Here is a 27,779-nt window from a genome sequence, read left to right on the forward strand (position 1 = left end):
CAATTTTTCCTCAAAGTATGTAGCTAGAACCAGCTGCATCACAAACCCAAAAAATGCATTTTAGGAAGCAACCCAGGAAATTCTTAAGCATGCTGACATTTGGAGAACCACCTCAAAGTGTGGCTATAAAACTTTTTAAAACATGACTCATGGTAAGAATACTTTTTTTTTTTTTCTGGAGACGGAATCTTGTTCTGTCGCCCAGGCTGGAGTGCAGTGGCGTGATTTCAGTTCACTGCAACCAAGAATACATTTTTTTTTTAGACTTTATACATATAACCAGTTGATACTAAATTTCACACAACAGTATTTACCCCAACAACATTTTCCAACTCTGATATTGTGTTTCTCTTTTCCATTCCTTGCTTTGAAAAAAAAAAAAAAGTCATTACCCCAAAAATTTACTTTCATGATCTGTAGTTTGGAAAATACTAACCTAGAAGACAAAGTTCATACTATTTTCCTTAGCATCCAAGGTTCTTTATAAGTTGGTCTAAATCTACCTCACTGGTACCATAACTTTCTAGGCTCCTTCATGAATTTTATATCCTATAAAAGTAGTTTTCTCCCCTTTCCTTCTCTTTCGTTTGCACATCCAAATTCTACCTAACTCACAAGGTTTAGCTCACTTTTTTTGCTCATGAAATCATTAGAAGATCACTGGAGTTTTCTATTTCATATCCATGGCAATGACTGTCTATATTAGTAATATGGTAAGATTTCATTATCTGTACAGCTAGTTCCCTTTCCATAGATGAGATACATAAAAATATGTACAGCTTATATGTATATGATAAGCTTGGTAGTCCAAAACAACTGGAAACGTCAAATTAAAATTTTTTCCCAGAGTATTTCCCAGTCTGGTAATCTGAAATATATAAAAATACATAAATACATAAACTTACACAAATATAAATTCAACAATAAAAAATTCCTACTAGGTATAAACCATTCAGGGGTATGTTCTACTCTTTAGCTTTTAGCGCATTTCATATTTCTAAATAAAGAGTGATAAAATGGATTTTAAATTATTTCCACTTACATTTAAAAAACTAGTAATTTTAAGTAATTATAGATTAATGGGGTAAAAATGACCAACTTTTCAATATTCATAGCCAAAGACAAAAAAAGGTTATTGAGTTTTTTAGTGAACCAACATTCCAAAAGCCTCAGTTTACACTGGAAACAGCAAAGGCTTTTTAGATGCTTAAAAATTAGCTTCAAATCTTAGTTCTCTGTATTTTACTGTGACGTTGGTGAGTTTCTTTTTGATATGTAAACTGGGAATATTACCTTGTAGGGCTGTTGTGGAGAAAAAAATGAGGTAAGATTTATGAAGCACCTTATACTATATCTGGTCTCAACAGAAGCCACAATCATTATCTTTCTCCTATTACTTTCTGATGGCAATTAAGGAAGAAATTTTGGTCATTTCTGCTTTCCTCCAGTGATAAACAAAAGCAAAGAAAAACGGTCAACAACACTTGGGAAAATGTTGCTCACGCTCCCAGTTTATTTGCTTTAAAAAAAGAATAAAATATTCTGCAAATACCACTTCAAAGCTAAATAAGTTACTCCATCAGTCATACCTGCAAATTCATTGAAATGATTTCCAATGTCATATGCCAGGTAGTTGTATCCAGAATATTCATAATCAATGAACTGTACATCACCTATGTGAGACACAAAAACAAAGACATTAAGAAATCACAAATAAGATCAGAAAATCCCTATGCTATTTGTAATTAAATAGCTTCCAATATTTTGTCTCATTGTACGTGCTTGATTACATGCACTTCTGAGACAATACAGGGTAAGGCTGTGAATTTTATGGCAATGAGCTTTACAAAATTCAAACTATTTCTCTTGGTCAACAGCTTCTTTGTAAACACTAATGTCCACTTTTTTAAAGAAAAATGAAAAGACAGTCATTCTCCAAGTTTAAACAAAAGCAAAATACATCTTTCGCCACATGGGGGCACCAGTTACTTAAAAATTCAAGTTTAATTAGAAACAAAAGTTTTATCTTTGAAAATTGCTAATAATCTGTGTAATTTTAACAAAAACTTTATCTATGATACTCCAAGAGTAAACTGACAAGCTTATCTACATATGGAAATAAAATATAAACTTTTCAAACCTGAATTCTGTAAATCTTGCAATAATGCTATAATACTTGCTGAGCAAATTAAGTAAGATCACTAACAAGAAGTTAGCTGCTATCATATGCTTACATTTTCCTGTAATACTACCTAAGGTTTCCATATCTGAGCAGCATTAAGGTGGTGGTTTTATCTTATAAAAAAGCAAAAGTATGGTTTCTGTTAACGTTTATAAATGTGAGAAATTTTTACATAAGCTAAATAGATGCCTATTCTAAATTACTGCTACATATATAGGCATGTCATTATAGCTCTCCAAAGACAATCTAGTTCTTTCATACTACTACTCAGGAACTTTTAACTTTTGAGTAATATTATAAAGGATTTGCCTTAACAAAGATATAGGTCCTATATTCAAAAGAAAAAGCAAAAGAGACAGAGAGAAGCCTTAAAAAAAAAAAAAATCAATGTGGGTCACTGTCTTCACCAGGGATCACAAACTCAAAGGCTTACAGGGGTGTGGAGTTAAAATGGATATATGAACAGAGATGGCTGTAAGAATATAGAAAATGTTTAACACCTGCATAGTTACACTGTCTTTTAATCATCAGGCTTACGTAGGAGAACAAATTCCTGGTCTTTACACATTGTTATTTATTTCCCAAATAAAAACAGCTTTTGAATTATAGTATCTTGATATACATTTGTAAGTTTAATTTTGGAAAGTATTTGATCATATTCAAACACAAAGAAAAACAATTATATGACAAAAAATGTCATGGCAAATTGTGTTTTACATAAAAGCAAATATTTTTAATATAATTGTATTTAATATATAATTCTAAACTTGTACAAATAAGTCACATCTAGAATAAAATAAGTGAGAATAATCAAAGTTATAACCCAGTTATAAAAATGTAATGTGTATTATAATAATAAATATAAGATTTAAAAATATTGGTGACAATAAATCACGGCAATTCAACTATCTCAAGTATTGTATATTTTTTTCTTTTTGTTTTTTGTAGAGACGGGGGTCTTGCTATGTTGCCCAGGCTGGTATTGAACTCCTGGCCTGAAGTGATCCTTCTGTCTGTATACCTGAATTCACAGAACATTACTCCACAAGTCTTAGAGTTAACCAAATCACTTTACTAAATTGCAGACTGGGAAGTAGAAACATGTTTTAAAGTTTCTTTTCTAGGAATCATTGGGAGTAGGAGAGTGAAGACAACCATCATGATAAAATACTCACAGGCATGAAAATAAAATGAAATAAAACCATGAAGAAATCTCATTTTCAAAAATAATGACCAGGGAAATTACAAATGTCATATGAAAAGGAGATACTAAGTAGTAAACTGTGATCCAAATTAAAATATGCCTACAGAGAAAAAATATATATGTAAATAATGCATGCGGGGAAGGATGACTGGAAATAAACCAAAATGTTTAAACTATTAACAGGTGATAGACAAGTGACTTTTTTTCTTTTATTTTTGTTATTTTAAAATTTATGTACAATAAGTAATAGAAATAAATTAGAGGAAAAATGTTATTTTAGAAGAGAAAAAGATGAATTCCCTATACAAAACTATCAGTAAAAAGACTAAAACCAATGATTTCAGAGACATCTATCCACCAGACTTCAGAAACTCAGGATACAAGATTTACTAAGTTGTACAACTGAGCTAACCTAACAGTTTTAATATGTAATTTTTAAAATCTGTAGCTGTTGATAGCTTTAGCTCTCTAAAAACAAATTCTTGTAGAGCTCATATTAACTGTTACATGCCAATAAAAATACACAGCCCAGTCCTGAAGCTTACTTTTGCCACATAAACATAAGCTTCAATTTCAATTTTCAAAATTATATTTAGAATTTGGCAAATACAGTTAAAATGGCAGGTAAAACATGCCTGCTTGTAGAGTAAATACAATTTAATTAAAGCATAGCACATTTTAACAAAAGTTAAAATCTGTTTCACTATGAAAATTTTAGCAATGACGTTTTGTAGTAACATTAATTAATTAAAACTAGCCTTTATTTTTAAATGCTATGTTGAGTTTACAAATAATGAAATTTAAAAAATAAGAAAATGAAGCTAACAAGATACAGATGAGGCTGTTACCAGGCTCCGTGCATGTGAACAAGTGATGCGATAAACCTCCAGTCAGTGCGTTTAAGAAGCACGGGGTGCGCCGCCACATGGCAGCAACAATGGCATACCTAATCTGTAGCAGATGAAGAAAATTTGGCAAACTCACATTGTACAAGACACAAAGCTTAAAAGGAAAAAAATTTAAAAAAAAAATCTGCATTAGCTATTCTTTTTCAAACTATTGCAAACAAAGTGGAACTCAACCTTAAATTTAATCTTCTGCAACAAAGTAAAATTTAAAAAGCCAACTTCCCATAGTTAGGGTGCCAGAAAAATCAAATTACTGGAAAATGCTTTCCTAACAACAGAAAATACACTTTTTCCTTCTATAAAGTTAACTTTTGATTTCTAAAATTTCCCTTTATTTAAATGAATATCCACATCAGCAATAAAAATTAACTAGCTCATATAGCATGATCATCTTGTCAGTTCTTTAAGACATGAATTTTTAATTGGGGTTTCAAGGATGAAAAGACAATTAGAATATTCCCTAAAATTTTATGTGTATGTGCACTTTCTTGGGAAGAGATTCTCAATTTTTCAGATTCTCAAGGGACTCTTGACCTTTAAAAAGTAAAGAACTACTACTTTAAGACCTAAGAGTGTTATTTTAGTTATCTTTATGTAATTATAATGACGACAAGCACGTAATGGGTAAAGTATATAATTAATGATAAAACTACAATTTGAATTTTCCAAACCTACATTTTTGTCTTTTATTACTTTATTTCTTGCATATCTTTATCAGGGTAATCAAATCCCCACACTACTGGTTAAACTGTTCAAATCTTAGTAAAAGACTGAAAACAGTCTACCAATTTTTAAGGTACTTTAAAACCAAAAAATAATAATGTATTACCTAAAGCTGTCTAATTATCACATGACATGTTTGTCTGAATTCATTTTGTTGTTAGGAGAAAGGAATAAAAATGAAAAGCAAAACAGTCAATATGAGAACCTGAAAAATCTTTCCAACTCACCCTACTTGCTCTGCAATGTTAGGCAGGTTCAAAGAGAACAATACGAAAAGCAACTATAATCCTACTGTTAGCAAAATGTTTTCTGTCTTATACAGAAAAAGGGAGTATTCTAGTCTGAAACACTTTCCCTTCAATCCTCATGCTGGTGTCCTGTAGTACTCTGTACCCCTTCACCAGGGCACTCATCATTCTAAATGTAGGTATCTGTTCAGTGACTGGACTCCTCCACTACATGACACACAGCCTCCTGGAGGGGCAGCAGGGTCCCTTTCCTCTTTCATCATGCAATCCACAGAGCAATCCCTAGGACACAGGAAATATTTAAATGCTAGTGGAAAAAATGGAAGTTTTGCAGAAAATGCTGACACACAATAACACACTTGCTGGGGGAGGGGGAAAGACAAAAAAGCATGGAAAACTAAAGAAAAAAGTGTGGTGTTTCTGACATTTTTATTCAAGTACAAGACTGAACACAGTGGGCCAGAATGCGTGAATGAAAAAACAAACAAACAAACTAGTACCTATATTAGGTCCCTCTTTCTTAATAGCTGCAGGTTTTTACAGTTCATTTAAGGTTTTTATTATGTGACTTACATTTTATTTTCTGCTAACTAGTGGATGAGAATACAAATTAAAGCAGAGTTAAAGATTAAACTACATTTAGAAACACCACCCTAGGAAACACAGTTTACCAAACACAAAAATCAATTTGTATTTATTTAAATTTTTTAAAAGTATCAATGCAAAAACTCTTCTCAGTCATTGAAATATGAATAACATGACAACTACAAAGCTTTCTCAGGAGTAATAATACAGTGGATAAGATTTAGAGCCAAACAAGTGACTATGGGGACTCACCCATTTTCTATTTATATTGTGTAGAACTCTTAAAAAACAAAACAAAACAAAACCTGATTTACTCTTTAATTCCCAGAAAAAGCTTTCTTTTTCTTCTACTCATTTGTATTTCCTTAAACAGCTGTAAATCAGCTTCTTGTATTTTGCTGACAGAGAAAATAAACAGTGACTGCCATTACTGACATTTAAAGTTACATATTAGGTATTTACATGAGCTTTTAGGAAGAAATGGGAGAGAGGAGGAGAAATGAAAGTCACCAAAAGTCATGAGACCAATAAACATTCTGAGAGAGCATCAAGACATGAGATAGAAATCTCAACAGCTTTAGTAATTTCTTGATGTCAGTAGTTAAATGATTAGTTGAAATTAAAATATTAGATTTAAAGTTAGTCATAGGCAATATTACAATTTGTTCTGCTTAATACAAAGTCTATTAAATTAATGATTGATTTAAAAGATGACTGATAATTCCTATAGTTTTGGAGCAAGAACCGCTGCTTTTGGTTTCCTTATTATATATCAAATTCTACCATCATTATCATTAAGTATTCTTTTCTTACCTTTTTAGGATGTCATTTCACTGAAGGCAAGGAATGGGCCGCTGCTTACCAATCACCTAATTCCTGGCACTAACTTTTCAAAAATCTTGACAGCTACCATCAACTTCAGAAAGGAAGCTCACTCTTCTCCCATGTCCTGAGTCCTGTCAACTGACATGGTGAGAGCAGGTAGAGGCAAAATTTCTTCCTGTGATGCCTATCAGTTCCAATAACATTCGCATGTAAAAATGCCTACAAACTGCAGGGTGCTCATAGCATGTGTGCCTTGTGTATAAATATGACCCATATATACATATACACACATTTGTAATTCTAAATTAATATCTCAAGTTATAGTTAAGATAGAAACTGAAAGTTGCACTTAAAGACAAACTGAATTGTCATGTCATATCTATCTGTTAATTAAGTCCCATAACTACTACTAGTAGTTATAAGACTTAACTACCTACCATCTAGCCTATAGTAACCATTTTTCAATTTTTCAGAATCAGATACACTTTGTAAAACAAACGCTATAAACATAATACACGGTTGGCGAACCATGTACCTTCAGCCCAAATCCAATCCACCACCTATCTTTGGAAAAAGTTTTATTGGAAAACAGCTACACTCATTTAAGTATGTATTGTCTATCGCTGTGTTCATGCCTCAACACACAGCTGAAAAGTTGCAATGGAGACTATCCGGCCCACAACGCCTAAAAGTTGTACTACACAGCTCCTTACAGAAAATGTTTGCTAACCCCTGTGTTAGTATAATAGCTACAACTAAGAGCTGCTAAGTCCTTGGTCCAGTGCTATATATTTTATATGCATAATCTAAAATCTTGTTAGCATCCATCTGAAGTAGATACTGTCTCTAAGTTACAAATAAAGCAAACTAAAGTTCTAGACTATCAATAGCACAAAAACTGCCTCAGAATCTGTTAAACACAAAATTTCTAAGTCTATCTATAAAAATTATTGTTTAATTGGTCATGGGTGGGGCCCAGAAATCCAAACTTTTTCCCAAGTACCATAAGTGATTCTGATGTAAATTGTCAAGAACAGTCTGTGTTTACATAAAGACATAAAGAGATAAAATGATATGTCTAATACTATTTATTTCTGTAAGTAACTGGGTAGGGATCTAAACTCAAATGTGCTTAGTTCCAAAATCTATACTCTTTCTGACTTCTCTTGGTAGTAACCAAGCTTTGTATCTGCTTTTAAGAGTCAGAGATTATCTAGTACAAAATCTAAGTTACTATGGTTTAAACATACATGCAGAGACATCAAGATAATCTAGTATAAATTTAAGAAGTTTGCCTAAAATTTGTACTTCTGAGAAATTAAGGGTCTGAAACATACTGCAGACAAAGACTGAGCTTGATTTCAAGGCCAGTTCCTTGGCTTTCATCTTATTATGTTTTATCTATTGGTATTTCAAAGTTGGATACACAATAATGAAACCCGGAGCTCAAGTCATATGAATGACTTAAGAAGTAATAACAAATCAAACACGTTTGTGAGTATGCAGCTTAATCATTTATTTTATATGGAAATTATCTTAATCTCAAAAGACTCAACATGGCATTTATATGCTATAATAAGACAACTAGTTTAAGAAGATAAATAACTGCAGTCTGTATCTCTAGCTTTAATTAACCTTTTCAAAATTGCTGCCATAAGTGTTAATGCTATGCTACAATCTCAAATATATACAATTTCTTCCTGTGATGCCTATCAGTTCCAACAACATTCGCATGTAAAAATGCCTACAACCTGCAGGGTGCTCATAGTATGTGTGCCTTGTGTATAAATATGTCATGTATACATATACTCATATACATACACATCATAATTCTAAATTAATCTAAATTAATCTCTCAAGTTATAGAGATTAATATAAATTAACCTCAAAATTAATCTCAAGTTATAGTTAAGATAGAAACTAAAAGTTGCACTTTTAGTGAACTGAATCGTCATATCTATCTGTTAATTAAGTCCCATATTTACCAGTTATATGCTTGCATTTAATATGCAAACATATCTACTACTTATACTACATGCATATTACATTATTTGCATATTAAATGCAAACATATAACTAGTTTGCATATTAAATTTACTCAATATTGACTATTTTTGCCTATTAAATTTATTAAATAATATAATTCATACCTTTTAAGTATAAGGCATGGTATCTTCTACTTATAGTAAACACTCAAATATGTCATATAGTTAAATTACCTCAAAACCATCAGTTCCTAATTTGAAATGTAACACTAAAGACTAGGCTAAGTAAGCGTCTTGTCATACTCCAGCTTTAGATTTTTATTTGAACATTCTAACCATATTTCTTAATGCTTATGTTTCAACTAATCACATAGAAATTACTTTTTTAAACAGATACCATGGGATCAAAACTAGACTTCCTAGTGAACATTATAAAACCACTGGTAAGGAGAGAGAAAAAAAAAAACAGAACATTTCTGTAACTAAGACACATACATAACCACAAAGACTAAGAAAAAACAAATGATACAAAAGAGACTTCAATAAAAAAGGCAAATTCTAAAAAATGTATCAAAACAGTTCATCTGTACAGCTGTAAAAATTTTCTGTGAAAGGAAAATTAGACACAAAAGTATGATTCAAGTAACTTGGCACAAAAACAAATGACAACCTTGCATTCTTAAGGCCAAACTGAATAAAGATTTTATCTGAAAACATGGGAACTTTTCACATAACTGACAAATAGTTTAGAGATAAGTGACCATTTAAATAAAAAAGTGAAAATGTATTTTTTAATACCCAAGACAAAGTAATCTGATTTTTTTGGTCCCTTATTTTTTGGTTTTATATAAACAAGTTTGTTCTGTGAAATGAATATGCAAAAGAAACTTATAAAAATAAAAATATGAAAGTTTAAAATTATATTCTAAAGAAAATAACAGATTCTCTTTGATCAACTTGCAGTTAAAAATAAAGCTGAGTGTCCACTTCAAATGTAAGATGAAGTCCCTCACTTGAAATTCCATTATATAAAATGTTTTATTAGGTCCTGCACTGAATTTACAAGCTCATACACTGCTTTAATGCATAACTAATGCTCTAGTCTCACAAATGGCATTGAGATTTGGTTACCAGTATATAATGTAGTACATATAAACTATGATAATTATATATAATAGACAAAAAGACATTGAAGGACACTGTCAAGTACTTAATACTTTAGGGTACGCTCGAAATTTTAAAAATGATTCCACACGAGCATTTCAAGATGATTCAAAACAAAAATGTTAGTTCAGTATGTTTTTGAAAAAATTAGATCTCTAATCGACATTGAAATATCAAACATAAAAAATTCTCGAACATATTTTCGGCAATATGTGCGTAAGCCTACCACTCGACAGTGTACCTTTTGTTTTCTTAAAGTGAAAGTCAGCTACATCTATCAACCTTTGTATTTGAATAGTCCCGCCTTACACTCTAAGAAGGGTCATAAACAGTAATTTAATATAATTAGACCATGCTAATGTGAATTCTTAGGCTTTAGTATATTTACAACAGCACAATTTTGATTCAAAATCGGCTCTTCCAACTGTAATAACTATCTTCAAAAACTGGTTTTCAGGCCAGGCACAGTAGCTCACGCCAGTAATCCCAGCACTTTTGGAGGCCAAGGCAGGAGGATCACTTGAGGCCACAAATTCAAAACCAGCCTGGGCAACATAGCAAGATTCCATCTCTACAAAAAAAAAATTTTGAAATTAGTCAGACATGGTAGCATGCACCTGTAGTCTCAGCTACTCAGGGGGGTGGGGCAAGAGGACTGCTTGAGCCCAGGAGTTGAAGGCTGCAGTGAGCCATGATTACACCATTGCATTCCAGGCCTGGGTAACACAGTGAGATCCCATCACTTAAAAAAAAAAAACAAACAGAGAAGGCCGGGCACGGTAGCTCATGCCTGTAATCCTAGCACTTTGGGAGGCCGAGGTGGGTGGATCACCTGAGGTCAGAAGTTCAAGACCAGCCTAGCCAACATGGGGAAACTCTCTCTTCTTAAAAAAAAAAGAAAAAAAGAAGATACAAAAATTAGCCGAGCGTGGTGATGTGCACCTGTAGTCCCAACTACTCAGGAGGCTGAGGCAGGAGAATCACTTGAACTTGGGAGGCGGAAGTTGCAGTGAGTCAAGATTATGCCATTGCACTCCAGCCTGGGTGACAAGAGCGAAATCCCGTCTCAAAAAAGAAAAAAAAAAAAAAAAAAAAAAGAGTTTCCTATAAAATGAAAACACGGTTTCAAAAACATTTTTTTGTTAGTAAGAATCCTTCAACCAAAATTTCATTTTTAAATTTCAATTTAGCGTTGAAGGGCATCTATCATTTAGCAACCAAACCTCAAACCACTTTAGCCAGTAATATAATACAACCGAGTGGTTCTTAAATATGAAAACAGAAATTGAATACAGTGTACAAATATGAACACAAAAACATTTCACCAAAAAGTATCAGGCTACCTCAAAAAATGTTGAAATTATTTACCAAGATTTCTTGATTACTTTAGTAGACATAAATTTGAGAAACTACAAATAATATCTCCTTCATCTGGAGCTCTCTCTTTAGCATCAAAATAACTACCAAATCAACATAATAAATAGATAATGAGAAACCTGGAGACACATTTGTTTTCAATATTGTTGTCCTTCCCAACACTGTGAGAAAATTTTTCTATTTATAAAGCAGTTCAATGTCACTTTGTTGATTTTCCACATCCCCCATTATAAGCAGGTACATGTTCAACTCATGAACAACCAAATAAGTTTTGCAATTAAATTTATAAACAAATTCATTTCATCATTTTATACTTAAAAATCCCACAGAAATCACAATCTGTTTCTAACCAATTCTAAAAAACATATTTTATACAAATATTAAAAGAATATATATCCTAAATTATCAGTTACCGTAACTTGATAACCTAAAAGAAAATCTTTCAAGGTTTCATGCATGATCTTACTCCTTGCATTTGAATTTATTTTATTGATATAGAGATGAAATGACCATAAGAACATAAAATAAATCAATTTTACTTACTGCTAAGGTCAAATACCTACCTTGTTTCTCATTGTAGATTATATTCTTACACAATAGGTCATTATGGCAAAGCACAACAGGTGAGCCCAGGTTGGAAAGAATCTCCTTCATCCAAGTCATCTCTTCCTGAAGAATCTGAGAGCTTGGGATATCACTTAGGAACCTTTTAGTTTTAAAAGAAGAGTTATATCTTGTGTGACTTTTTTTCAAGTTTGATTATGTCAAAAGTTAGAATAAAGAAAACCTATATAGTAAGTTTAGACATGAATAAAAGAAACTGAGCAGCAATTAAAATGTAGGACAAAAGTTAAAAAAAAATCACTAAAAACTTGTGTTTCTAAGTGATATATATAGGTAATAACTAACAATTACTAACTACTATTCTAAATAATTTACATTTATGTCAGTTTTATAGATGACAAAACAAAGACACAAAGCATTTAATAAACAGAAGTTTAAGAATGTTATTTAAAGTTACAAAGACTATTTTAAAAATTAAAAATACGTATTTCAAGGTTGAAAGGGTAAATGCAATATAAATCTAAATTCTCAGAAAAGTCAAAAGATTACTGTCTATAAAAGTTGATAAAAAATAAAGTTATCCTTATATAATCCAGTTATGTTAAACACAGAACTATTATAGAAATCGCCACAGAGTAGTGAGACTGTGAAGGGCGGGAGGCAGCATGGTGAGCTGGACTAGAAATCGTGGCTTTTTGTCCTGTCCTCATCTATACTGATTATTATCTATACTTGCATTAATTTGATTAAAAAATCAAAGGAAACAAAATTGGCTGCTACCACTCATTCCTCAATAGCACCAATCAGGCTTACAAAACAGCTATACTCCTTCCCTCCTTCCCTTAATACTTGATGACGTCTTGATTTTTTCTCCAAAGTCTCTCGAATTACTCCTTGCTTCTCCATTAACAGTACAAATACAGATTCTTTTTACATTTTAATTTGCCTGTTCAGGTGGTTTCTACCTATATTTTCACCACCACTGTATTCTTCTCTACATACAACTTCCACAAGTAGTCCTCATAGGCGCTTTTCAAAATGGTATGACTGGTCAAAAATGCGGTGCTTTTTTTAAATTTTTTTTTTTAAAGGTAGTGTTGAATGAAAATTGTGGGATTCAAAGGATTATAAAACTTATAATCACGAACAAACAAAATGGAATAAAAGAAATACAAAATGCATTTAATATTTTAATTGTGTTTTATGTTCTAGCTGTATTATTTTCTACTGGGGTAAGGGTTTTCTTCCTATTATTTACTATAGTACACCTCCAGCTTTTCCAAAGAATCATTAACCTTAAGGATTTAAAATAAACCTTGGAGAGCCTAGGAAAGAAATACAACTCAAATAACCTTCTTTGAATAACAATAGTAATTTTTAAAACAGTAGCTACCTCAACACTTACGTGATGACCAGGCACTGTTATAAAGACCTTTACATATACTATCTCGATCTTCACAAAACCTCTCTATGGTTAATACACTACTACTGTAATTTCCATTTTATAGATAAGAAAACAGTTAGGTAAGTTCCCTAGTTGAGTGAGTTACACAACAGAAATGTTAACCAGTAGGGCTGAGATTTAATGTTTGGCTCCAGGCTCTTGTGCTCTTATTCTACATAATACTAGACTTGCCTCTAAATTCTGCAGTATCTTAAAAAGTCAAGAAAAATCTTGCTTCACCATTACCACCTACCTTTTTATTTTTAAATGGTGTTCCCCTACTTCCACCTCTGCCCCTTGCTGTTGTAGGGCATATTTTTTGGAAGGGGACACTGAGGGGGATAGAGAGGCAGTTTTTTCTGTAGTGCCATCTGACAGCCAAAGAATCAATGCTTATTTTACTTCAATGCAAAGAAAGAAAACCATATTTTATACAATGAAACTTTACAATTACCTTTGAAACCCTATCATAGAGCAAAGCAACATAAAACAATTTCAAATGTAAAAATAATTTTACCTTTTATTAATGTCTTCATCTGCAAATCCTGTGGGAATGAGAGAGAAATACTTTCCCATCTTTAGCCAAAGATTAGATTTGGGGATCCAGCCATTGTGTGCATGGATAGCATGGATTTTAGCAAGCTGACGAGCTATTAGCCTGTTTAAAACAAAACCGCATAAAAAGAAAAACTTAAGTATCAAAAAGGTCAAGTCTACTGACAAAGATTCTTGATGAAACTTTAGTCAGTCTCCTGAATCTTCTTGTAGACCTACCTGTGCTCCCTGTTGTAAAAACCAGTTTTAGCAAGAATCCTACTAAGTCCCTTTAGCGAGAGTATCCCCACCCTTGATATATGATCAGGTTCCTTATCCTTCACCATTCCCCAAATTAATTACTCTGGCCATCTTCAGCAAGAACCATTAGGTTGTTTTACCCAGAAACTCCTTACTCTGATGTTACTCTTAATCTTCCATCCACCAACCCCTACCCTGCTCCTTGGATATACATTCCCACTTGCCCATGCTGCATTTGGAGTTGGGCCCAGTTTCTCTTCTTCAATTCCAAAATCCCACTGCTGTGGGTCCCTATACCAGTATCTCAATGATTCTGAAGAAAGTCGGCCTTATCATGCTTTAGCAAGTATCACTGAATAATTTTTTCTTTAACAGTTACGGTGCTGTGATTCAGAATCAGATTCATCACTGGACCCAGGACCCTATGTTTGCACATTTGAATTCACTTCTGACTGACTGATGGGGATCCATTGGTGAGTCAGATTCCTGAACCACTGAATATCCACTGAAGTTGGCAAGATCTTTGATGCTTAAGATTTTGAGTGTACTCTCTGAAACTAGATTAGAGTCCCAGGCTTCCTTTGAAAGGTACCTCCTAGGCTGGAGGTCCTTCTTTCTGTCTCTGAGGCCCCTCTGTTCTCTCCATTGGATCCTGCTTCTCCCATGTGAACTTCTCTGTCCCCTGAAATCCCTCTTTTCGAACCTCGGCTCTACCAGCTCTGTCTACCTAGTTCTTGTTAGCATGATTTTCCTAAGGAACTTCAAAACAAAGTAATTACACAGAAACTAACAAAATTCTGATTTAACTGGCCTGGTGTGCAGCCAGGACACTGAGATATTTAAAACCTTCCCGAGTGATTTTAATATGCAAAAACATTTGAAAACTACTTAAGGCCCACAGAGCACCTAGCACTATATCAAGCCTTAAATAACACATTTATTATCTATATTATTGTGAATATTCTTGTTTTTGTTTCATTCCTAGTAACTAAAGAGTCCTGATTTTCCTTTGGAGAAACTTCTGTCCCTCTTACTTTTAGTTCATGTCATTACTACAGAACTGATTTCAATCCTAACTGCATCCCATGTGCATCACTCACTTCAACAGTGAGTGAACATATGACCCTGACTTGCTCAGAGCATTCTATCATTCAGGCTGGTTCAGCATATATTACCCAAGCTAAGCCAGAAACTTGATCTCACTTTTGTTGAAGCTATTAGAAAATTAGGAAAATTCTCCCCCTGGGGTGGTTAAACCGGTCAGAGAAACCAACTGATATTATTATGGAGAGTCCTAAGGAAAGTTTGTGAGAAAAAAAAAAGGTAAAAGAATAAACAGAGTAAAGTGATATTCCTAATGACATTGTTACAGTCCCTGGATTTACCCCATGTTTGAACTCAGTATTCGCAATTACAAGTACCAATAAATTCCTTCTCCTTTATGTCACTGTAAATTGTCAAATTATCATCCTCAATCAACAGTATTAGTCTCATCTTTAATCTAATACATTATTAAAATACTAAAATCCATAACCTTTTTATATATGTGTACTTTGGTTCATACCTCTCAAACAAATGAGTAAATAAACATTTACTTTTATAAACTAAGTCATTTTGAATGATCCTCCCTAAGACCATATACTCATGTCCACAAGAATACAGAAAACAAATTATTTTTATGTCAGTCGCATACATACACAGAAAGCTAAGCCCAAATGAACTGTGGTACTTAAGCACCAGGCAACTTGATGAAAAGGCCAGGTGGTTATAAAATCAAAACAAAGGAAAGTGCAAATGCATGCATGTACACGCACGCACACACAGACACACACACACTTTAAGCCAGTTAAAACTGGTTTTAAAACTTCAGAGAAGAGGGGGAAACAAAAAGCTTGAAGAAAGATACAATCTGTGTTACATGAAACACAAGGGGTGATCTATGTCAACAGAATATTATGTCTTAGAAATATTTACTAAACAAATGAAACAGATGATTTAGGAGGGGGTCACACGTATTTTTAAAATAAATGAATAATAATATCATTTCTAACAGTTTTATTCCAGGGTTTATATGAGACCCTGATTTGGAGTCTCTTACAAAACGTAATTTTCCTTTTTGCAAAGGGGACACACGTGCTGGAACTGACAGAACTCCATGACTTCCTCGTCTGCTCCATGCTGGATTCAGAGCAGGTGTGAAGAGAGGCAAATGTCTGGGAGAGCAGAAGGCCCATGTCACTGGAGGGCTCAGCACCGTAGTTCTGCTTTCAGTGAATAAGCAAAACTCAGGGAAGTAGTCATCCAAGTGCTGCAGTTATTTGGAAATGTTTTCCAAACAGTCCCTTTAGAACTAAGCCATTTCTGCTTTTCTGATCTGAAACGATCAGTGTAAGCTTACTGAGATCAGGAGACAAGGAGGCCCTATACATCACACGGACAAAGTCAGACAACTATAATACTTCTGCTGCCTCAAGTTGTTTTTTAAATAAAGTATTGTGAAGTTCATGAGAATCATGCTGCAATATGGTCATTCCAGAGCAAATATATATTTCAAGATGAATCTAAAGCAGTTTTTAAATTACTTGAATTTTCTGTGTATTAAAAAAATGTAATGTTAGAAGTTGTCCAGTTACTCCGCTGATAGTAACTGAAATGTCAGGTGGATTAAAATCTATTTTGGATTTTTAATAATCTCTTGTACTAACAATTGTAACAAAAATGTTTTCTTATACAAAAACCAAATGAGCATCCACTTAAAATACTGCCTGTTCTTTGATAATAAAGCCACATCATCTTCTTCTCTCACTCCAGAATTCAAGCCAGTATCTACAGGTCTCAAAATTACTGGTCTTTTTTATCTTTTATATAACACAATTAACATGTAAAGTGTCTTAGTCCTTTCAGGCTGCTTTAACAAAAATGCCATAAACAAGGTAGCTTATAAATGACATAAGTTTCTTTCTCACAGTTCTGTTCCTCACAGATGGCACGTTCTTGCTGCGTTTTCGCATGGTAGAAGGGGCAAGCAAATTTCTTTGGGCCTCTTTTATAAGGGCGTTAATGCCATTCATGAGAGCTCCACCCCCATGACTAATACTGCCAAAGGGACACACCTCTTAATACTATTTCTTTGGAATCAGGTCTGAACAAAAGGTTTTTGAGGGGACACAAATATTCAGATCATAGCAGAAAGGAAGGCAGTTGATTTACAATACAAATCTTCTCATGGAAATAAGTACACTTCGATTGTAACCGTGACAGCCATCTATATACACTTAAAAACCAGGCTTTCTGAGGAGATTTTAAAAATTAACTATGGCCTAATCACAAGTTCCATACTCATCTAAATTTTTTAATAAATAAGGACTGAACAAAGCATGAAAATTTTAAAGAATGATTTTAAGAAAATTAACAGTTTTTACTAAAAATCGAATTCAACAAAGTTGCAGAACAGAAAATCAACACACAAAAATCAGTTGCACTTCTACACTAACAATGAACAATCCAGAAAAGAAATTAAGAAAACAATTCCATTTACGATAGCATCAAAAAGAAATAAACACTCAGGAATAACCGTAATTGAGGAGGTGAAAGACTTGTAAATTGAAAAAAATTAAATACACAAATAAACAGAACGACACCCCATGTTAATGGATTGGAAAACAATATTGTTAATATTTCAATACCACCAAAAGTGATCCACAGATTCAGCGCAATCTCCATCAAAATCCCAAAGGCAATTTTTGCAGAAAAAGAAAAATCTATCCTAAAATTCATGGACTCTCAAGGGACCTGACAGTCCATGACACTGAAAAAGAAGAGTAAAGTTGGAAGTCTTACACTTCCTGACTTCAACTTATTACACAAAGCTACTGTAATCAAAACAGTGTGATGCTGTCACAAAGAAAAACATATAGATAAATGGAATAGAGCAGAGAACCCAGAAACAAATCCACAATTATACAGTCAAACAGTATTCAACAAGGGTGCCAAGAACCTTAAATGAGGAAAGGACAACAATGGGAAGAGAAGAACAATGAGGAAAGGACAACAAATCGTACTGGGAAAACTAGACATCCACATCCAAAAGAATGAAGCTGGACCCTTTCCTTATACCATACACCATATACAAAAACTAACTCAAGATGGACCAAAGATCTAAACATAAGAACTAAAACTATTAAAATGCTCATGAGAAAACAGGGGGAAAGCTTCATGACACTGGATATTTGGCAATGATTTCTTGGCTATGACACCAAAAGCACAGGCAACAAAAGTAAAAATAAATTCTACCACATCAAAATTAAAAACTATGCATCAAAGGACACAATCAACAGACTGAAAAAGCAACCTGCAGAATAAGATAAAATATTTGGAAATCATGTATTTAACAAGGAGTTAACATTCAGAACATATAACAAACTCCCACAACTCAACAACAAAAAATAACAAATAACCCCATGAAAAAATAGGTAAAGGACCTGAATAGGTGTCTCTCCAGAAAAAGTAAACAAATGGTCAATAAGCGTATGTTCAACATTACTACTCATTAGGCAAATGCAAATCAAAAGCACAATATGATACCACCTCATATCCACTAGAATGGCTGCTATAAAAAATAAAATAACTGTTGGTAAGAACGTAAAGAAATTGGTGCCCTTGTGCACTGTTGATGGGAATATAAAACAGTGCAGCTATTACAGAAAACAGTATGGTGGTTCCTCAAATAATTAAAACCAAAATTACCATATGATCTAGCAATTCCACTTCTGGGCATTTATCCAAAAGAACTGAACGCAGGGTATCAAAAACATATTTACATATCCATGTTCACAGCAACATTATTCACAACAGCCAAAAGCGACTAGCCCATGTTTATTCATGCATGGATGAATAAACAAAATATAGTATATAAATACAAAGGAATATGATTAAGCCTTGAAAAAAAAGAAAATTCTGACACATGCTACACAACATAGATGAACCTTGAAGTGTTCATGCTAAGTGAAAGAAGCCAGTCACAAAAAGACAAACATTACATGATTCCACTAACACGATGTACCTAAGTAGTCAAATTCCTAGAGATAGAAGATAGATGATGGTTGCCAGGGGCTGGAGGAAGGAAGGAAGATTTGTCGTTTAAAGAGCATAGAATTGGCCAGGCCTGGTGGCTCACACCTGTAATCCCAGCACTTTGGGAGGCCAAGGTGGGCAGATCACCTGAGGTCTGGAGTTCGAGACCAGCGCCTGGCCAACATGGTGAAACCTTGTCTCTACTAAAAAATAAAATAATTGGCAGGACGAGGTGGTGGGCACTAAAAAATACAATAATTGGCAGGGCGAGGTGGTGGGCACTAAAAAATACAATAATTGGCAGGGCGAGGTGGTGAGCACCTGTAGTCCCAGTTACTTGGGAGGCTGAGGCAGAAGAATTGCTTGAACCTGGAAGGCAGAGGTTGCAATGAGCCGAGATTGCACCACTGTACTCCAGCCTGGCTGACATGGCAAGACTCTGTCTCCAAAAAAAAAAAAAAAGATAGAATTGTAATTTTACAAGATAAAAAAAAAATTTCAGGAAATTAGTTGCACAACCATGTGAATGTAATAACACTACTGAGCTGTACATGTTAAAAAACGGTTAAGATGGTGACACAAGAGCCAGGAAGAAATTATTTAGGCAGATAGTGAAGGTAAAGGAGTTATCGGTAAGGGCTCCCTTTTAATAGAAAGCAGCCCCCAAATCACTTCTAACAAAGAGTGGCCTGAAAATTCAAGCTGCAGACATAGATAAGCAAGCTAGAAGCTTGCATGGGTAAATGCCAGCAGCTGTGCCAATAGAAAAGGGCTACCTGGAAGCCAGGTATGTTCAACATGGAGCCTGCTCCATCTTCTCTTTTCTTTGTCATCATGTGTCCAGTAAAAGAAGCAGGCAATATGGCACTGGCCAGGTAGAGAACCATCTGCATAATAAAAGATTAAAGTGAGGCCACCAGCTTCTACATGCTTTATGCAAAAGGCACACCTGGTCCAACCAATCTTTCATGCCCTATGCAAATCAAACACTGCCTCCTCCAGTTAATCTATAAAACCCTGTGCGTTTCAGCACAGAACTGGCAACCCATTTTCTCTGGGACCCCTCTCTGCACAGAGAGCTCTTCTCTTTCTTTTGCCTATTAAACTTGCGCTCTTAATCTCACTCTGGTTGTCTGCATCCTAATTTTCTGTAGCTGTGGGACAACCAACCTCAGGTATTACCCCAGATAAAAATGCTGCTTCAATGGTAAATTTTATGTTGTATTTACCATAATCAAATTTTTTCAGAACTATAAACAAATTTTTATTAACTAAATAAAATGCTCATTGAAAAAGAAGAGTTCTTAAAAACACTTTAATCAAGTGTACCTCAATTGTTTTCTATTAGCAAATATCATATACAACAGAAAACACTACATTTTTGTATTTCCTATTTAAAACATTATTTTTAAATGTTTCTTTTTTATATAATATATTTGCTGACACAAAACATAAGCAAATCAAATCCAACAATGTATAAAAATAAACTATACACTGTGACCAAGTGGGATTATCTCAGGTATACAAGGCTGGTTCAATATTTGAAAATTAATTAATGTAATTCATTACATTAACAGACTAAAACAGAAAAATCACATGAACCTATCAACATGTGCAGAAAAAGCATTTTGCAAAATCCAGCACCCATTATCATAAAAACTCAGCAAACTAGGAATAAAGAGACAGTATCTTCAATCTGATAAAGAATATCTACAAAAAAACTACAGCTAACATCCTACTTAATGACAAATAATTTGAAGATTTCCCACTGAGATCAGGAATAAAGAAAGAACATAACTTTTTAACCAATCCTTCTTAACACTGTACTGAAAGTCCTAGCTAATGCATTAAGACAAGAAAAAAAAAAAAAAAAGTAGACAACATGATTTTCTATGGAGGAAATCTAAAAGAATGGACCAAAAAAACCTCCTGGAATAAGCAATTATAGCAAGCTTGCAGGATAAAAAAAAATATGAAAGTCAATTGCTTTCCTACATAACAGTAATGAATAGTGAAATTTGAAAATAAAATGCACTCCTTTTACAGTAGCACCCCCAAAAATAAAATACTTAGGTATAAATCTAACAAACTATGTACAAGATCTATATGAGGAAGACTATAAAACTATGATAAAAGAAAGCAAATAACTAAATAAGAGATATTCCATGTTCATGGATAAAAAGACTCAATACTGCCAAGATGTCAGTTCTTCCCAATTTGATCTACAGATTCAGTGCACTTCCTACCAAAATCCCAGCAAGTTATTTTGAGATATCGAAAAACCGATTCTAAAGTTTACATGAATACTGTATCCCAAATATACACAATTATTATTTGTCAATTAAAAATAAATTCTTAAAAAGTCAATTTTAAAATGTAAAAAATAAAGTTTATAGAGAGAGGCAAAAGGCCCAGAATAGCCAACACAATATTGAAAGAGAAGAACAAGCTGGAGGACTAACACTACTTGACTTCAAGACTTACTATAAAGTTATAGTAATTAAGGTAGTGTGATATCTGCAAAAGATTAGACTAACAGATGAAGAAACAGAATACAGAACCCAGAAATAGACCCACATAAATACAGTTAACTGATTTCTGAAAAGGAGCAAAGGAAATAAAATGGAGAAAAGACAGACTTTTCAATAAATTGTGCTGAACAACTGGACCTTCACACGCAAAAACATGAATCTAGACATATACCTTACACTTTCATTGAAATTTTGTCAAAATGGCTTACAGACCTAAATGTAAAATCCAAAACTAAAACTCTGTGAGAAGATAACACAGGAGAAAATGTAGATGACCCTGGATTTGGCAATGACTTTTAAAAAACGACAACAAAGGCATGATCCATGAAAGGAAGAACAGATAAGATGGACTTCATTAAAATTAAAACTTTCTACTCTGCAAAAGACACTGTCAAGAGAATAAAAAGATAAAGCACAGACTGGAAGAAAATATTTGCAAAACTCATATCCAATAATGGATTATTATCCAAAATACACCAAACAGCTCTTAAAATTCAGCAATAAGAACACAAACAACCCAATTTAAAAATGGACCAAATACCTTACATAGATGAGTAAATAAGCACATGAAAAGATATTCTATATTACATAACAGGGAAATGCAAACAAAAACAATAAGATACCTATACATTTATTAGAATGGCCAAAATTCAAAACTCTTACAACACCAAATGCTGGTGAGGATGTGGAGCAACAGCAACTCTCAGTCATCACTAGTGGAAATGTAAAATGGCACAGCCATTCTGGGAAACAGTTTGGTGGTTTATTACAAAACTAAACATACTCTTACCATACAATCCAGCAATCATGCTCGTCAGCATTTACCCAAAGGAGTTAAAAATTTGTATGTCTACATTAAAATCTGCAGAGAGATTCTTATAGCAGTTTAATTCATAGTTGCTAAAACTTGGAAGCAACCAAAATGTCCTTCAGTAGTTGAATGGACAAAATAGATTTGGTGTACATCCAATGAAATATTATTCAGCACCCTGAAAAGAAATCTGCCAATAAGCCATAAAAAGACATGGAAGAAACAAATGCATATTACTGAGTCAAAGAAGCCAATCTAATGAGGCTACTTAACTAAATGACTCCAAATATATGACATTCTGAAAAAGGCAAAACTGGGAAGCAGTAAAAAGATCAGTGGTTGCCACTGGTTAAGGGGAAAAGAGGGATGAATAGGCAGAGCACAGAGGATTTTTTTAGAGCAGTAAAACTCCTCTGTATGACACTACTAACAGTGGATACGTGCATTATATATTTGCCCAAACTCACAGAATGTACATCACCAAGAGTGTACCCTAATGTAAACTGTGGACTTTGGGTGACAATGGTGTATCAATATAGGTTTGTGTATTATAACAAAAGTACCACTCTGATATTCATAATGAGGGAGGATGTCTGTGGAGGATGTATCAATAAAAAGTATATCTTTAAAAAGATCTAAGTAGAGAAAAATAAACAAAGCCTTTGGCATTTTGGAAAGGGATAATATATAAGTAGATCTAACCAAAACGCATAGAAAAGGACACTTTTACTGAAAACATGTTTATAACATTGTATCAAATACCAAAGTCAGCCTTGACAAACCTTCACTGTTCTTGATCAAAAACCATAATAATTTTATTTTTTCTATTTGAGGTTACTGAAAAAGATAAATCATGTTTTACTCTCTGCTTTAGTTACAAGGAAACTCATGTGGCCTTTCTCTAGGAACTTCATGAAATATGTTTTTGTATATATACAAAACCAGCTTTGGGGGGGATCCAATTTATGCATCTATTCATTTTTACTGCTGTTATATAGGTATTTGCCAACCACTGTGAACAAGATTGAGGATTTATAAATACATGCAAGCCTAAAGACTACCAAACAATTGATATACAGTAAACACAAATGTATTAATCAGAATCTCTTAATACATCTAAAGATCAGACTCATGTAAACGAAGAAAATATATGTAATGGCTAAAAACTAGGGTTTGAACAGATTTCTATGCCAAAATATTTTAATATATTATTTGATATAGGTTTACAATAGGTAAGTGATACTGGTACATTCCATTTTACCAGTCTATTAACTTAGCAATTCTTAAATTACGATCAGGGAGCCCCCGGCCATCCAAAAGCCTTTCAGGAGTTTTGTAAAGTTGAAACTATTTTCACAAGATGTTATTTACCTTTCTCACTCTCATTCTCTCACAAGTGTATAGTGTAGTTTTTAAGAGGTTACATGATATGTGGTAATTTCATCACAATGATAGCTAACAGGACATGCACTTGATATTCTTTTATTCTAAAAAATTTGTTTTAGTATCTAATATGGCAAATATTGATAAACGTTAATCAAATATTAAAACAAAGCTCTTTGGGCACTCAGCCTCAAAGAGCTATAAAGAGGTCTTGAGACCAAAATGGTTGCGAACTGCTGCTTTAACCTGTGAAGTAACCTGCTGTTTTCCAATCAAGACCATTTTCTAGAGTTTTCAAGAGCAGAAAGAGAATTTTTAAAGTTGGCAATTTTGGAAAAATGATCAAGCATATACGATATTATTCTTTATCGAAAACAATAATAATGAACAACTTAAAGAACAAAGAATTGTTAACCAAATTCATAAAATTTTACTAAGCAAGAACTCTGAAAACATGAATAATTAAGTAATAAGCAATCGTTAGTAACAAATGTATAACACTTCAACTCAAACACTAACTAGGAAAAACTAAGCAGAAGCCTCGACTCTCTGCAGCTGGTTAATCCAGAAGCTCTTGTAGTTTTTCCTTTGCAAAGAGTCAATGACGAGAACTGCAGATATAAAGAAATTTACTTCTTTCTTTTTAGGGAAAACAAGAACAAAAACAAAAACCCTAGCTAAAGAAAGTTTCTAAGTTAACCAAATAGTTGTTCAAACAAAGAAAAGGTAATTTTAAAAAATATTTCCTTAATGCACTTAAATGCCCATATTTTTCAAAAGGAAAAATTCAGAAAAAATGTACCTGAAAATGGCTGGATTGCAGACATGCTTTGGATCCAATGCTTCTCCTTGTATAAACTCATAGCATAGTCCATTATTGAAGGTACAGTAGAGTTGTGGTGCACACCCATGAGCCTGCAACACTCGAAAACTCTTTACTTCCTCATCTCGATCAACTAATAACTCAGTCTTATTGCCATAAATTCTCACCAGGACTACATCCTCCATGGTATTTCCCACGTAACAGCCAATAAGTTTATTTGTGATTCCGTCTGTGAAGAGCTGCCAAAAATAAAAATTAAAAATGGGGAAAAAAAGGAATTATCTATCTTTACAGAATAGGAGATAAATCGAAAATCATGAGTTAAATACTTATTAAAGAAAACGCCAACTTCTTAACATAAAAGAACCATCTTTGAATACAATTTTATCTAACATCTATAATTTTAATTCTATATTTAAACTAAGAGGACAACTAATGTTAATATGTTGCCCTTAATTCATATAACATGCCTTCCCTGATCCAAAGTGTTAATTATTCACTGTCTTCAATATTTCTATATAACTTCTTTGATACATGCCATTTCTTACAGTCCACCTTGTATCACAACCTTTGCACATCTATGTGTGTGTATGTGTATGTGTACACACACAGGGAATCTCTCCTATGTCCAACAGATTGGAAAGTCTCTGAGAATGGGAACACTGCCCTATTCCTGGTATGGTTCATTACTTATAGAAGTCCTTAACAACATTCATAGACTTGTTAATAAATATACAAATATACTCTACCATAATTTAACTATGGCAAATCTCCAACTTACTAAAAACTCAATTTTAAATATTAATTTTAAAGACTGTCTAACATAACATGCATTAAACATTGTGTTATGCACTCAGGGTATAACAGTTTTGACTATTATAATTTAACCACTATGGCTATAAACAAAAACACAACCTTACAGAAAGATAAAAGAGATAAGTAGAGATTTCTATGGTATTTTTTAAATGAGACTTTGGGGCTTGTCAAGACTTTGAAGTACTTCAAATCCTTTTTTAGATCTGAGCACAGAAGGTATATTTCAAAAGGAAACAGGTGATTAGCAATACTAATTATAAAAGTCTACTAAAAATTATAATTTTCATTTTCCTCTGTATTAATCTGACACTAGAACTAACACTTCACTTCTATTATAATTCAGAACTTTTGGAGGCTCCCAAGTGGAACAAAGGGAGAAAAGAAGAAAGCGAAAGCAAGAATTCAGGACATTTTTTCCATGTCAACAGGGCAAGAATAGGAAAAAAGAACAGAAGTTTTAAAAGTATGTATACACATTTAACTAATGCTTGAGAAAGAGGGTAAATATTTCTATCTCAATTAGATTGATATGATATTAAATGACATATAAAAAAAGATGTGAAACTATTTACTAAAACTATTAATAATATACAACTAACCAGTGTTGAGATAATGGTTTTTATTATATATAGGTCTTAGCTGTTACCTTTATTCACATAATGCAGTAAAACTTTATGAACTAGTGTAAAGGGACTTATTTTGAGTATCCCCATTTTTTAGATATGTGCATACTAGTGTTGCTTTCCACCTAGATTTCAAAAACACTGTATAAAAGACACTGTCAGGAAGTATATATACTTATAATGAGTATTTTTTATCATAATCGTAATTTTATTAAAATCTACATTGAAAAACATGTTATTTCTTATCACAATGCCACTATCAATTCACACATGCTGTTCTATAACTTCTTCAGATGTCACAGATAAAATATTTCAAATACGGTAATAAAGATTGAGAAATCTTTTAACATTCTGAAATGCTTATAATGAATGAAACTCTGGGCTCCTCAAACTCCAGAAATCATCATCTCCATTTTCTGAATCTTCACAGCAAATAGTAGGTGCTTAATACTCAATACTAGGTGCTTAACACTAGAACTCATATAGTTACCAACATTAATGTCTTCATCTAGCTTATAAAAATTGCATTCTCTTGTTCTTGCCTATAATGATCAAACATATCCCTAAATTGACCATGCTATATTATACATTTATTTGTGCAAACATAAAAAGATGTATACATTTAAGGGCTAGAGACAGGTATGATTTACTCAATACAGATTACTGAACACTAATTAAACATATATAAAGATGACACAGTGTCACAACTCCAATGACCCTGGCCCTAACTTTCTGTATTGCACAACAGCTACATAATTGGCAATGAAATGATAGGCAAAGAAACCTCTGGAATAAAAAGATATGTGAATAATATAATTCCACATTTATCAAAATATTTTATGTATAAAGATTTATTTGTCTACAAAGATGCTAGGTAGTTTAAATCTTGTTTCTTTATTTTTTTGTTTCTCTATAAGTAATTTAACCTTTTATCTTTTGGCTTATGAATGTTTACTAACTTGTATTTTTACAGCAATGAACTTAGTTTACTAGTGGAAAAATCAGTAGCAAAACAATGGCCTGGCACTCACTAGGCCTTGAAGTCATGCTGAACATAAATAGTTTTACAAAACATCAATATTCAACATCAGATGAGGTCACTCTGTGATTATAATGGATCCAGAAAACAACAAAACCACTCTGTAATCATGTCTGAAGGTAGAAAAAAATACGAACTTTGTCCAAATGACAAAAATTACCAAGTATCTCCTTATCCTGGCTAATATGAGTGACTGCTGCTCTTTTCCAGTCAAACTTTGGCCCTGCTTCATTTATTCAGCCTTCTAGGTAAGATTAAGATACCCCTAAGTCATAGACGTACCCCACTTCCTTCCTGACAATATCCAATCCAGAGAATACCCTGTTTACCTCGAACCCTCCACCAAATCACCAGACAAATCCCCACCATTCTCAGTGATGTAGTTCTCCCTTACTGCAGTGAGTTAATAAACCCAACTTCTTCAGCTACAGGTGAGTTTCTACCGGTCTCTCGCTAGAGAACAATGACTTCAGTTTAAAGAGGTACAGGTAATACTTCTTACCTTTGCATTGTTCCCACCTCATATATAACCACAAGTAACTCAATGTGCTGAACCATCAAAAATATGCTATTAAAATATACTATACACACTCTAGCTATGTATACTATCTTAAATATATACTAGAAATATAAAATTCCACCTCAGTAGAGGTGAGACAAAATATAAATCTTAGTG

General features: G+C 33.3%; 1 protein-coding gene across 1 annotated transcript in view; it reads right to left on the reverse strand.

Annotated features, from left to right (window-relative positions):
• Positions 1-27,779, reverse strand: part of ETNK1 (ethanolamine kinase 1) — a 61,484-nt gene that overhangs the window by 14,476 nt on the left and 19,229 nt on the right. Inside the window, exons 2-5 of the mRNA XM_033222685.1 lie at positions 24,605-24,864; positions 13,727-13,867; positions 11,765-11,907; positions 1,590-1,673 (exon numbers count right to left, since the gene is read on the reverse strand). Of these exons, the coding sequence (XP_033078576.1) occupies positions 1,590-1,673; positions 11,765-11,907; positions 13,727-13,867; positions 24,605-24,864 (628 nt within the window). The remainder of the gene's footprint in view (positions 1-1,589; positions 1,674-11,764; positions 11,908-13,726; positions 13,868-24,604; positions 24,865-27,779) is intronic.

Source organism: Trachypithecus francoisi, unplaced genomic scaffold (genome assembly GCF_009764315.1).
Source record: "Trachypithecus francoisi isolate TF-2019V2 unplaced genomic scaffold, Tfra_2.0 Lachesis_group11, whole genome shotgun sequence".
Taxonomy (NCBI): domain Eukaryota; kingdom Metazoa; phylum Chordata; class Mammalia; order Primates; family Cercopithecidae; genus Trachypithecus; species Trachypithecus francoisi.